This window comes from Pholis gunnellus, assembly GCF_910591455.1.
Source record: "Pholis gunnellus genome assembly, chromosome: 7".
NCBI lineage: Eukaryota > Metazoa > Chordata > Actinopteri > Perciformes > Pholidae > Pholis > Pholis gunnellus.
In genome coordinates this window covers 1,421,681-1,435,361 of record NC_136533.1, presented here as the reverse complement: position 1 = coordinate 1,435,361, position 13,681 = coordinate 1,421,681, and the positions used below count along the sequence as shown (strand labels likewise).

General features: G+C 42.2%; 2 protein-coding genes across 2 annotated transcripts; both read left to right on the top strand.

The window, feature by feature from the left end:
- Nucleotides 1-3,349: 3,349 nt before the first annotated feature.
- Nucleotides 3,350-7,419, top strand: LOC306698520 (ferritin light chain). The gene is made up of 3 exons (XM_079162842.1): nucleotides 3,350-3,646; nucleotides 4,649-4,795; nucleotides 6,250-7,419. Exons 1-3 carry the CDS (start codon nucleotides 3,479-3,481, stop codon nucleotides 6,538-6,540), a joined length of 606 nt encoding a protein of 201 aa, XP_079018968.1. The 5' UTR covers nucleotides 3,350-3,478; the 3' UTR covers nucleotides 6,541-7,419.
- Nucleotides 7,420-9,093: 1,674 nt separating this feature from the next.
- On the top strand, nucleotides 9,094-12,825 carry myod1 (myogenic differentiation 1). Its single transcript, XM_079162831.1, has 3 exons — nucleotides 9,094-9,816; nucleotides 10,609-10,687; nucleotides 11,192-12,825. Exons 1-3 carry the CDS (start codon nucleotides 9,229-9,231, stop codon nucleotides 11,455-11,457), a joined length of 933 nt encoding a protein of 310 aa, XP_079018957.1. The 5' UTR covers nucleotides 9,094-9,228; the 3' UTR covers nucleotides 11,458-12,825.
- The last annotated feature ends 856 nt before the right edge of the window (nucleotides 12,826-13,681 follow it).

Sequence of the window (13,681 nt, the reverse complement as noted above, 5' to 3'; positions counted from 1 at the left end):
ATTTAGAAATTATAGCTTCGAAATTCTGTTTTTGGGGGGATTATTACCCTCCTTTCTCTGGCTCAGGACTTTATTATTATCATTATTTTCTTTTACTTACGATGGCCCTCACACGCCTTCGTACAGAGGAAATATTCAGAAAAGAAGAACGGTAGTTCAGTGGTGAACATCAGAGCAGCGTCCGTGTGTCCCTGCAGGCGATCTGTTTTTGTTCTGTTTAGAGCGCCAGCTGGTGTGTCTGCAGCATTTATAACTCCGGGTCATGTGATGAGAGACGGGAATTCAAAACGAGGGGCGGCGGTCGTGAGGCGGCGTACGCTGGAAGAAACGCCGGCGTTGTTTTGCTCTTCTGTCAGCTCGGTTGGAACCTCGACCGAGGTGGAACCAAAAAACCTGGAATCCCGATGTCAATCACCGTGTAGCCCCGCCCCTAAAGCATCCCCTGCTTTATGGTCTGTGTGACTCTAAATGGACCATCATTTACTAAATGAACATCATGCTGTATTGAAGAAGACTTGAAACTAGAGATTGAGACCATAAACTCATGTTTACAATGTTTACTGAGGTAATAAATCAAGAGAGAAGTAGAGTCATTTTCTCATAGACTTCTATACAACCAGAGGAGTCGCCCCCTGGTGGACACTAGAGAGAATGCAGCTTTAACACGTGAAGCTTTGACTTCACTTTTCAGAACTGAAGGTTGCTGCCTGTGCGGACCAAACAATGGAACCAAGACCGCTTGAAAAAGTGGGTCTTAGTCTGCCTCCAAGCGAACGGACCAACGGACCAACCACAAGACTTTATGATTGCAGATTTGTGATTGTAGCGTGATGTCAAAAGCTAAACTTTACTAATAAATCCATCTGTTGATCTGGAAATCTGTTCAGGAAGCGATCTGTGTTCAGAGCCGTGTTTATAAGTGCAGGTATTTCCCCTGATTAGGTCAAAAGAACTTCAATATACACATCAGAAGCATTAAAGTGCTGCATACATCTTTTTTACACTGTACATATTCTTTTTACTGATAATAATCCTTTTCATTTTAAAAACAGATTTATTGTACATATTATATTTTTTTCACATTTGAATTATAACTTTTGTTTTATGTTATGTTTCATGACTGAACTACTCTCATTATCTCCTTAAAAACAGACACATTGTACATATTTGTTGTTAACTTGTGTTATATTTTATGTTTCTAGACCGTAGCAGTACTTTAAAAAAATAAACATTATTCATTGACAGGTCAGACTGCTGCTCAGAGCAGAGAGCCTCATTCGATCCGAACTCTGTCCTCAGTCCACAAACACAACAAACCACACAACTGTCTGCAGAGCAGTAAATCTGCTGCAGCGAGGTAATCCAGCTCAGTGTGTGTGTGTGTGTGTGTGTGTGTGTGTGTGTGTGTGTGTGTGTGTGTGTGTAAAGTAATCTGCCACCAGTGCAGGACAATGCAGTCGTTGTAGTGTTGGTGGTTTACAGCAGGCAGCAGGTGTGAAGTCCGACACCTCCGCTGTCAGTCTGCAAGTTTTAGGTTTATTAAGTGCTTCGTGTGTGTGTGTGTGTGTGTGTGTGTGTGTGTGTGAGAGAGAGAGTGTGTGTGTGTGTGTGTGTGTGTGTGTGAGTCCTGTCTCGTTATTATCGTGTTTATCTATATTTTTCTCTTTTGCTGCTCTGTAAAGTTAAAATAACTCAACATCACATATTGGAAATTAAAATTAAATATATTATAAACTGTAAGAAATATCAGTAATTCTACAGAATTTAACTTTTTTATTTTACAGATTTTTCCTGTCCAATAATTTGCGACAGTGAATATTGATCTTGTATCAGAGACTTTAGCAGCAGATTATCAGACATTATGTGCATAACAATGACATTTAGAGGCACTGGATGGTGTATTTTGTTTCTGACAGAGCCAGGCTAGCTTTTCCCTCTGTTTCCAGTCTTTATGCTAAGCTAAGCTAGCAGGCTTAGAAATCTGAATAAAGAAAGTGAATAAACGTATTTCCTAAAATGTTGAATTGTTCCTTTAATGATATCTTTAATGTGGGACGTCCTGGTGGTTTAGAGGTCTAAGACACAGACCCTGAACCTGATCTACGGTCCAGTTTAACTGAGATCTGGATCCTGGATCCGTTCTTCAGCAGCTCCTCCTGGTTCAGAGTCGACCCCCCTGGTTCTTCCTCCTCTCCTGTTGCAGGATGAGTGACGGGAGGGGCTGGCTGCTCCCAGGGGGGTCAGCTGGTTGAGGATCCCCGGAGCACCTCAAGGGTCAACAGGACCCCGCACCTTTGACACAAACCCCCCAGACCCCCTCAGACAGCTCGGTAATCACCTGGGCTGGACCTCACTGTAACAGATTACAGACTCTCTGCAGGAGGGGGGTCAGCTTCCACATGATGCTGCACAGTTAGAGACCAGATAGAGGTCTGATAGGGACAAGATAGAGGCCTGATAGAGGCTTGATAGAGACCAGAGAGAGACCAGATAGAGGCCAGAGAGACTCATCAGAGACCTGGTTGAGGCCTAGAGACCCAATAGAGATCAGACAGAGGCCCTACAGAGACCTGACAGAGGTCTGACAGAGACCCTATAGAAGCCCTAACAGACCCAATAGAGACCCGATAGAGACCCAACAAGGAGGAGAAAGATCCCCGACAAAGACCCGACACATTAGAGGAAATTGCAGAATATAAAAACAGTTTTTAGTTCATCAGATCTTAGTTTCTTCTTTTCTCCCATTAATTATTTCACGACCCCTCAGATGTGTCTGGTGACCCTTTGGAGGGCCCCGACCCTTAGGTTGGGATCTGTTAGACTGACTGTATATAAAGTCAGGACGAAAGAAGTCCTTTTACTTTTGATACTTTAAGTACATTTTGTTAATACTTTTCTACTCTTATGGATGCAGGACTTGCAGCGTAATGAAGTATTTCTTGTGCTGTTGGTACTTTTACCTCCATAAAGGATCAGGAGTGCTTCTTCCAGCACTGAGCTTCACTGACATTACGGCTGCAGCGAAGCTGTCATTGTTAAAGCAGCTTAATGCAGCTGATCCTTCACTTTAAACACTCAGTGGACTCAAGAGGAACATATTATTTATCTGTTCTACACAATAAAAGTGCATCGAGAAACGTCTGGTGTTAAAAAGAAGAATGCAATAAAAGGAATCATCTGTTTTATTGTTGATTTGATTATTATTCTGTAATAAAGTTGTTGTTTTTCTGTGGCTGCAGCTTTGAGCTCAAACGCACCGGATGAACTTGAGCAGCTGACCGGGAAACTGTTGATCTCTGCGGGCTAAATATATCCCCTGATGACGGTTCAGGTCTCCTGGAAGAAAGACGCGTTAACTGTCCACAGCCCGCGGGTGTCGGGTCGTTTACTGCCCGTGATTCACCTCTCGGGTTTTGGTGTTTATGTCAGTTACGTGTCCTGGACCGAGCTTTTCTCGCGGTGACCGCGGTCGTTTGACATGACCGAGCCCGCAGGGAAGAGGCTGAAGGGCAGCCTGCCGCTGTGCAGAACGCACCGGAGCTCCGCGGGCAGCCGGGTCAGACACAACCTGCAGGCCGCCGTGGAGGAGGCTCTGTGCGGCGTGAGCAGCCTGCTGTGGGACGGAGAGTACCGGCTGGAGGCTCTGGTAGGAGACACACGGAGGTCTGTGGGACAGATACATGTACACAAGTATTCTACTGTACTCAAGTAGGCCTAGAAATACCAGGTACTTGTACTTTCATTGAGTATTAATAGATTAAAATATATGAAATATTGTACTTTTTACTGTACTCATCCCCCTTTAATCCCAAAAGTATATCAAAAAGTTTAAAACACCCTCAGCAGTAAAATGCAATGTACACAGTAATGCAGAATTTATTAGAATTAAATGTGAAACACCTAAATATATATGAAGGTAATCGTGATGTTTGACTCAGCAGACAGTGTGCACTGATGTAAATGAGACGGACGGCCTCCGAGTTTGAGCTGTCGACATGTGAGCAGTGCATTGTGGGATACTGAGGACCAAGGGGCTCAGGCTGCAGTTCTTTTGTTTACCTTTTATGATCCATTCAGTCTTGAAATGCAAACGTCTAAAGGAGGGCGGGTGAAGCCGCTGTTTGCTGAAATCACAGTTGATGATGCTGATGACCTGATGATCAGACGTCTGTAAGTTAAGTTAAGGTCATTTCTTGTCTTTATCAGCCCTGAAATCTTCTCTTTTAAAGATCTTTTGTCAGCTTACAACAGGTTTCTTGACTCGAGGATCACTTTAAAGACGAACAGAGACAGATTTTCCCTCCTGTAACATCTCTGACAGAGAGACAGATCTTTGAGTTTGAAGATTCCACCAGACGGCAAAACTAAAACCTGAGCTTTAAAATGAGCATAGAAACAATCATTTTATCTTGTGTCAGAATAAACTCCAGGGAAACAGTTCAAATACCTCGACAGCAGTGGGATAACATCACTTCCCTGCAGGAGTTCTCCCATTGAAATGAATGAGGCGGCTGAAGTCGTGAGAAATAGACTCAATAAATGTTCTAACTGAAATGTTGACAGTTTATTGTTGAGTCTCCATAACTCCTCATGATGAGGTGATCATGTGACAGTTTACCGTGATCATCGCTCGTTTTCTCTCCTGCAGGCTCGTGTGTTTGAGCGCGACGATGCCGCTCTGCCCCGCGTCGCTTCCTTCTTCCACCGGGAGGCGCTGAAGCAGCGGCGGGAGGCCGAGGCCATGATGGGCTACCTGGCTGAGCGGGGGGGCAGCTACTGCGGCAAGGACGTGCAGGTACACCGGTTTAAGTTCATTTAACCTGCTGCTCAATGTGGAGGAAGTATTCCTCTACTGCAGTGAAAGTACTTATACAACATGGTAAGAATATTCTTTCACAGTAAAGGTCTTGCATTCAAAAATACGCAGTGTATAATCAACAAAATGTACTTGTTATGTATCAAAAGTACACGCAGAATGTCCCTTTTATTGGTGTTTAATTATTTGACTGTTGGTGTAGATGAGGCTCATTTAAATATATGTAAACAATCTACAACTCATGTTTTGCGTCTTTAATCTGAAACTAAAAAGTAACCAGAGATAAATGTACTGGAGTAAAAACTGTGCAGTACTTCAGTAAATGTACTGAGTTACTGTCAGAGGTCAGAGGTCAGAGCGGAGGGGGGGAGGGGCGGTTCAACCCTTCCTCGTTTAGATGATCCGGTACGAAGGAGTCGATTTGAAACTAAATTTACGATCTGAACTCTATCTGTGAGACGGAGAAGCTTCAGTCTGTAACAGCGTTCTCGTTTTACTCCCCAAAAAACGTCCCATCAGCAGGATTTATTCGTTCCTCCGGAGCCGTCCTTCATCCTGTCAGAGCAGGTGTCTTCATCGCTTCTTGTTTTTCCTCGTCTTCATTCAGAGGGAGGGCGGGGAGGCGGGAGTTACGACCCCACGAGTCTGGAGGAGGAGGAGGGAGGGGAGGCTAAACCCCTGGAGACCTGAAACCCTGACTCTGGCCTAAAGCCAGTCAGGGTGTACATTTCCCCTCCTCCCCCCCATCCCCCCGGAAAATTGGCGAGATTAATGCTGCGGCAGAGGGACAGTGGTTGCTGATGGCGTTTCCAGATGGTCAAGCGGGCAGCGGGCGGCAGCGGCGTTGGCGCGTCGCAGCGTTGGCCTCCGGGTTTTATGACTCGTGTAAAATCGCTTCAGGGCCGAGGGCCCCCGAGTCCAGTCAGCGAGCAGTTTGGGACACCTCGTTATCCGTCTCTCAGAGCGGACCTCAACGAGACGACGACAGCCTCGCTTCAGGCTCCCATTTTATTCTTTAAAAATAAAAATGATACTGATTTAAGAGAGTCAATGTTCCAAGAGACGGATCGACTAAACCCTGAAATGTTCTGGTGTTCAGACCCGAAGGAAGCCTCTGGTTCTGACAAGTTCTTCAAAGCTTCATGTGTTAAAGGTGCATTCTCTCTAGTGTCCACCAGGGGGCGACTCCTCTGGTTGTATAGAAGTCTATGAGAAAATGACTCTACTTCTCTCTTGATTTATTACCTCAGTAAACATTGTAAACATGAGTTTATGGTCTCAATCTCTAGTTTCAAGTCTTCTTCAATACAGCATGATGTTCATTTAGTAAATGATGGTCCATTTAGAGTCAAACAGACCATAAAGCAGGGTTTAGGGTATAAAACTGCTCTGACACTGGGCTGGTTGATCGTACGACATGCTTGATCTTCCAGAACCCGCTCTGCGAGGCCGTCTGCTCGCTGTTACCGGCTCTGGAGCTGCTGCTGCTCCAGCTGAAGGAGGAAGTCGGCGTCCTGGTCGAGCTGAGGGAGCTCGCCCGCGACCACGGAGACCCGCACGCCGCCGGCGTTGTGAAGAACCGCTTCCTGACGCCGCGGGTGGACCGCCTCAAACTGCTGGGAGACCTGCTCACCAGCGCCCGGCGGGTGGGCTGCACCCAGGACCAGACGGGGGGGTTCGGGGAGTTCGTCCTGAATGAGCTGCAGGAGGAACTCACCAGATGATCGATCGGAGTCAGTCAAAGGACGTCTCCGTTGATTAGACGAGATACTGTTTTCTGTGAAAGTTAGAAATCTGATTTTCTCCAAAGGACCAGGTGACATTTTGGGGAATTAGCTTGTTAGCAAACTTCCCCCGGAGTCAAGATGGATGTTTGTGTCATCTCACTGCCATCAATACTGAGCTGTATTGTACACATTTGTATTTATTCTTTCTTAAAAAACACGGTCAAACCCGTTAGCTAACGTTAGCTAACGTTAGCTCGTGACATGTTAATGTTGTTGAATGTCTTGTGGTGTTCCTTTGTTCTCTGTGACGTGTGGTTGGAGACATTGATGAACGGTTGATCACGATCGATGAACATGGAAAATGAGGTTTAGCTAACGGAGTTAGCTCCGAGCTCAAATCTGGCAGCTCCGACAGGACAATGAAATACTAATATTTCATTTAAAACTTTAAAACTTTAAAACTAATAAATGTGTTCAAACTGGTCAAAATGAAAATCCAAACACACAATGAATTACATTGACATCTATGGGAAGAATACATTCATGTTTTGTGAAGTAAACGTATGTGCCGGTCTGGACTATAAACAACTTCAATGTTTAAAATGATTTGGTGATCAACGCCGATATTAATCATTTATATCGGCACATTTTGAACAATACCAAACAGGTGTTAATGTCTGATAACCACCTCGTATAGAACGACAGGAAGCAGTTTGTTGGTCGACATCGTTTGTAATCAGTAGTATTTATACATGTTTTCCTGCTGGTACACTGGTACTATCCAACATTTAAATGTTTTTATTTTGTATTGTTTGTCCACCGTGTATTCAGTGTTTCATTACATATTCTGTGAAGGAGAAGCCATGATGTGTGACGTGAAACTCGTTTGTTCTGCACAATAAAATAAAGTTAAAGATTTATAGCAATTTGCATTTTTTTGTCATTCAAGTTTTTATTAAAAATGTTTGGATTTGTCAAACAAAGGACGAAAAAAGATAAATACATTTTTAAAAATACATATCAGCACATGACCAGCAACAACGCTCATCATTTAATACTAAATACTGTTTTACATCTCAGCTGTTAAATATAATCACAAGATGTTTCTTTGAAGTGAACTGACAAGTCTTCCAGGAAACTTTTGACGATAAAGTTAGAAAACTTGATTTTCGGCCACATGTTTCCCTGCATCAGCACTACAGACGTGTGTCAACATCAGTGCATTTAAAGGTTCATTCTCATCTTCTGACCATAGAAATGATGTTTCAGGTGTTTAGGAACACTACTCTCATTCAAACAAACCTTTATTAGCAGCTACCAACAGGAACAGCGTGTATTTAGTTGTTAGTGTCCTGTATTAAAAGACCCGTCAGTCATTTCCTCGGAGTGATGGTGATAATCCTCTTCACAGGGTTTGAATATCTTCTCAAAACACTTGAAGCGTCCACGCGGTCCGGACCGCCCGTCTCACGAGACTAGAGCTCTGCAGCGCCCTCCAGCGGCACCACCGGAGAACTGCAGCGGGCAGGAACTCTGCTGCACGTTTCATCAATAATCTGCATTCATAAGGTTTCTGGAAGGAGTCGGTGCAGTGATGATGATGATGATGATGATGATGAAGGCAGCGCATCTCTCGTCTAAAACTAAACTTTATTACTGAGTTTACGCTCTTTAATAAATGAGTAAACATGAATACGAGTCATGCATGAAGTCCGTTCTGCTCATGTTGGGTGTGACAGTCTTTAGTTTTACTTCTAGACATTTTTTGGGGGGTTTTCTTCAGTTTTTACATTTTCGTTAAAAAATGACAAAACAGCAACAGTCACGAGGTCAAAGGTCAGCTGCTCGGGTCTGTAAATATGATTTATTGATGAACAGGAACAAACTTCATTAGTTTTATAATATTCTAGCTGCTGAAATGAAATTCAACAAGACAAACACTTTTTAATGTTTAGTCTTGATTTAGAAACTTCCTCTTTTTTAAACTTTATTTTGCTACTTTCTTCACTTTTAGAACAAATTCGAAATTTGGATTTCTTAAACATCAGCTTTTATATACTATTACTATTTTATATTACTATATTTCAACATATGTTTATTGTTTTGTTTTATGCACACTTTAAATGTCTTCGTGTCTCTGTACATTCATTATGTTTCGTTCTTTCATGTGTTTTCCACTCAGCGGGTCTTTCTATAGTTGAGGCCTCTCATTACGTCACTCCGTGTCCACAGACAACCTCTCGTGTAAATACCTCGTGTCTTCATCAATAAACTCGGTGTGTATTTGTCCACAATAAGTAATACTGAGAGTAAACACATTGAGGTACTTCATGTGTACTGCTCCCCCACTGAGCGCAGCAGTATATTACCCTGCTGTTACTGCTCCGTTAGGGGTAATTGTACACTAATTACCGTGAAGTTGTAAACCCCTCCCGCTGCCAGCTGATTGGTCAGACCCCGGATGACCTCACGGGGCTGACCCCGCCCCCCCACTGGTGTCGCAGGTATAAGAGGCTCCAGGTCAACAGCTGAGAGGACAGAGCAGAGTGACAGGACTCCACATTCCCAGAAACAAACACACTGACAGCTCCAGTCCTCTCACTGCTTCTTCTTCTTCTGTCGCTGGATTTTCCTTCTTCTTCTTCTTCTTCTGTGGTGTGTGTGTGTGTTTTGGGATTTGGAACCATGGAGCTGTCGGATATCTCTTTCCCCATCCCCGCCGCCGATGATTTCTACGACGACCCGTGTTTCAACACCAGCGACATGCACTTCTTCGAGGACCTGGACCCGCGGCTGGTCCACGTGGGCCTGCTGAAGCCGGACGACTCCTCCTCCTGCTCGCCCTCGCCCTCCCCTTCCTCCACCTCCTCTTCGTCCTCCCTCCCGCATCTCCATCACCGCGCCGAGGCGGAGGACGACGAACACGTCCGCGCGCCCAGCGGGCACCACCAGGCGGGCCGCTGCCTGCTGTGGGCCTGCAAGGCCTGCAAGAGGAAGACCACCAACGCGGACCGGAGGAAGGCGGCCACGCTGCGCGAGCGCCGGCGGCTCTGCAAGGTGAACGACGCGTTCGAGAACCTGAAGCGCTGCACGTCGGCCAACCCCAACCAGCGGCTGCCCAAAGTGGAGATCCTGCGCAACGCCATCAGCTACATCGAGTCCCTGCAGGCGCTGCTGCGCGGCGGGCAGGACGACGGCTTCTACCCGGTGCTGGAGCACTACAGCGGGGACTCCGACGCGTCCAGCCCCCGGTCCAACTGCTCCGACGGCATGGTGAGTTCAGGGACCGACAGGTGTTTGTCCCGCGCGTCTTTACGCACGGACACGTTGCGCGGTTCATTTTGGCTTAACTCAGTCATTACTTTGATCTTTTCTTTAGTTTAAATCATTTTGTTGGATTTGTTCTCTAAATTCCTTTGATCACATTTTTTAACTATTCCCGCGCGACATTGTAGCTCATGAAACTTTACATTTTCATATTCATATTCATATTCAATATACAAGAGGTCTTTCTAAAGGTTAGTTTGCTGTTATGTTGGTTTACAGTTAATCCAGCTCCAGATAAAGACCGTCTGCTCTCATTCAATCCAAGTTAAGAAATATCTAGTTTAGTGTCAGAAGGAAAATAGTTTCTCATTAATTATGTCTTAAATAAACAGAGGAACGATCTACACGTTCACGTTTTAACACTTTTTATGTTTTTAAATCGGTTTTAAATGTTAAAGGTTTTTGAGTTTGTAACGATGAACAGAGTCAGATGCTACATTCTGTTTTTAATTATTTGATATGATTTTTATTTTCTTCGTTCTGCAGTAAATCAAACCTTTAAAAATAAACATTTATATTAAAAAAGACGTCACCACCAGAACGGAAACGAGTCGGTAGTTTGTTTTGACTTTATTTAAAATATAATTCTTCCTCATTATTTTCTGACCTTTTTGGTATTTTTTTACTTATTTGAACTAATTATCCACAGCTCAACATTCAGGCTTCGTGTTTTCAGAAGTTATGCAGAAATGTTACTGAAACTATTATTTATTAATTCCTTTTGTTTGTTCTCTCCAGACGGATTTTAACGGCCCTACCTGTCAATCAAACAGAAGGAGAAGTTATGACAGCTCGTATTTCTCAGAGACTCCAAACGGTAAGAAAGCTGAAAGCACTTTTATTATATTATATCATGTTATATTATATTATAATAATGACGATATTAACAGGACTACATGCTTCTGATTGATTAAACAAAGACAGTGAGCAGCAAAGAGAATGAAATGTTCACACAGACTCTAAATGATAAAAAGGAGATTTGTTTAAATAAACAAATTATCCGAATGCTTTTTTTATAAATTACAATATTCCTAGAAATATCTAATTAGTTTAATCAGCTATTAATTAATGTTAAATAATCTAAAGTGTTACAAAGTTGAACATGAATCCTGAGCTTTTATTGGGACATTTTACTGAAACATCGTTAGAATAAAGAAACCGTTTATTTGTATTTACAGTAAAACTAATGTAATCAAACAATAACAATAAAGAACAGAAGAGATGTTCACGATGCGATTTAGAATCAGGATGTTTGTTGTTAAAGAAGACATTGAAATGTTAATAAAGCTTCTGAATATGAACTGATGCTTCGTGTGTTCAGGCGGTCTGAAGAGTAACCGGAGCTCAGTGGTCTCCAGTCTGGACTGTCTGTCCAGCATCGTGGAGCGGATCTCCACCGACAACAGCAGCCTGCTGCCGGCTGCCACCTCCTCCAACTCCACCTCCTCCTCCTCCACCGCCTCCGCCTCCGCCCCCGGGGCCTCGCTGCCGGACCCCGCCACCGAGGCGGCGGTCCCGGGGCCCGTCCAGGTCCCCTCCTCCTCGACCGGCAGCCACGACCCCAACCTGATCTATCAAGTCCTATAGACCTCCACACCCGAGACTTTACCATCCGGCAACACACACACACACACACACACATACACACACACACACACACACACAGACACACTCAGTGAAAATATACTTTTCATTTAATTTAATTTCAAAACTACTGAACGGAGTCTTCAAACTGTTTGATCAACGTTTTATAATTTACAAACAAATATGTTTTTATTTCCTGAAGCTGAAATGTATGGAAGCTCATTCCTGCCAGGAAAATAATAATAATAATAATAATAATAATAATAATAATAATAATAATAATAATAATAATAATAATAATAATAAAAGAGTGTGAAAGATCATTCGTGACTTTTGAACTCAAAATAAATCTAAAAACAATCTTCAGTTCCTGAACTTCAGAGTCTTCATCAGTAGATGGAGTTTGATATTTGATAGATTCTTTAGTCACTGAACAAACTCCACGAGCTGATGAAGACCAGTGAGATGTAGTCGAAAGATCTGGAAATAAACCTCGAGGTTACAACAAAAACTTTATTTCCAAATATGAATTTGAGTCTTAATTTAACAGCTGTTGAATAAATAATGTTGAGAATAAAGAAATCTGTGTTTCAGCGACAAATAATAATCACAAGAAATAATTGATACTAATTTATTATGATACTAATTTATTATGTCGTTATTTAAACTTATACTAAAAGGTGGAATATAGAAAATCAATGTTAATAAATGTCCAGTCAGAGTTGATGTCATCATTCCAAAGTTTCCGTCCGTAAGTTTGATTTCCTGCAGGAATGATCTTCCACAGCTCAACATGTTCGACCCCCAGATTCTACTTCCTGCTGTTAAAACAAGTACGTTTTATATTTAGTGTAAAAACCACTTGAATGCTGGGAATTGTAGTTTTTTTTAAAGAGGTTTGCTGATGAACACTTCGGTTCCTGCTGTATTTGTATTGAGATTGAAGTTCTGAAAACATTTAAAGGCTCAGTTTGAGTCGTGATACGGAGGCCAAAACACCACAAAAACATGCGTCTACATTCCTCCACCTTCGTCCATCTGAAGTCATACAAAGCCCCCAGCTGTTCAAACAAACCACATCTGCAATCATCCTGTGATGTTTTAGGACGACGTCATAAAAAACCTGCAGGAATAAATACCTGGAAGTGTTTGGGTGAAGTGGGCTCAGACCTCCTTCCTGTCGGCTTGTTCACTGCAGCGGAGGACCACGTTTCTGTTTCTGTACATATGATGTAAATAAGAGCGGATTTGTTCCAACTGAACGTATTAATTATGTATTTAATGTTTCTGTTTGTTGTGAAAATGTTAAACTTTATATTTATACATCTGAAAAACTGAGTGAAAGTCTAATGACAAATAAATGAACCTGCTTATTTATACAGAAACACGACTCGGCTTCTTCATTTCTTTAAAACTCTTATTTTATGATTCATTATTTCATTTCACTTTTTTATTTTTCAGGGAAATGAAAGTGTTTGTGGTGAAGTTACAAAATAAACATTCAAAGTATATTTTAGATATTTACTTTTTAGATACATTGAAGCATTAATTGCTACAATTTAAATATTAATTGAACTGCTTTTAACAGAAGAACTCCGCTGTTAATATACATTTATAATTCAGTTTAATTATATTTAAATTTTTTCTAAAGGTTCGATCTACATCTCTATTTATTTATATCTATATATCTATATATAGATATAAATATCTTATACAATAGCTGCAAAATAAATATGAGTTTATTATCCGTCATCAGGAAAACGTTTTAATTTAGAAAACATTTAAATAATAGTTGTCACACATTGTCTCAAAGAGCTGCAGCGCCCCCGTGTGGTTAGAAGAAGAACTGCAGGTGTTTTAATCTCATTCTCATGTTCCATTTATTTCATTTTAATTCTGTAAAAACTCTTCACATGTTAATAAGATAATTGATCCTCTTACGTCGTCTCACATTTCTCAGAAAACCGGATTCATTTGCACTAAAGTTATTATATTATATTATCATCATCACCACCACCACCATCATCATCACCATCATCATCATCATCATCATCATCATCATCATCATCATCACCATCATCACCATCACCATCATCACCATCACCATCATCACCATCACCATCATCATCATCATCATCACCATCATCATCATCATCATCACCACCATCATCATCATCATCACCATCATCATCATCACCATCATCACCATCATCATCATCATCACCAT

Coding starts and splice junctions, on each gene's coding strand:
- LOC306698520 (XM_079162842.1), top strand. CDS start 3,479: ATGACCGAGCCCGCAGGGAAGAGGCTGAAGGGCAGCCTGCCGCTGTGC. Junction 3,647..4,648: donor AGTACCGGCTGGAGGCTCTG/GTAGGAGACACA, acceptor TCTCTCCTGCAG/GCTCGTGTGTTTGAGCGCGA. Junction 4,796..6,249: donor ACTGCGGCAAGGACGTGCAG/GTACACCGGTTT, acceptor TTGATCTTCCAG/AACCCGCTCTGCGAGGCCGT.
- myod1 (XM_079162831.1), top strand. CDS start 9,229: ATGGAGCTGTCGGATATCTCTTTCCCCATCCCCGCCGCCGATGATTTC. Junction 9,817..10,608: donor CCAACTGCTCCGACGGCATG/GTGAGTTCAGGG, acceptor TGTTCTCTCCAG/ACGGATTTTAACGGCCCTAC. Junction 10,688..11,191: donor TTTCTCAGAGACTCCAAACG/GTAAGAAAGCTG, acceptor TCGTGTGTTCAG/GCGGTCTGAAGAGTAACCGG.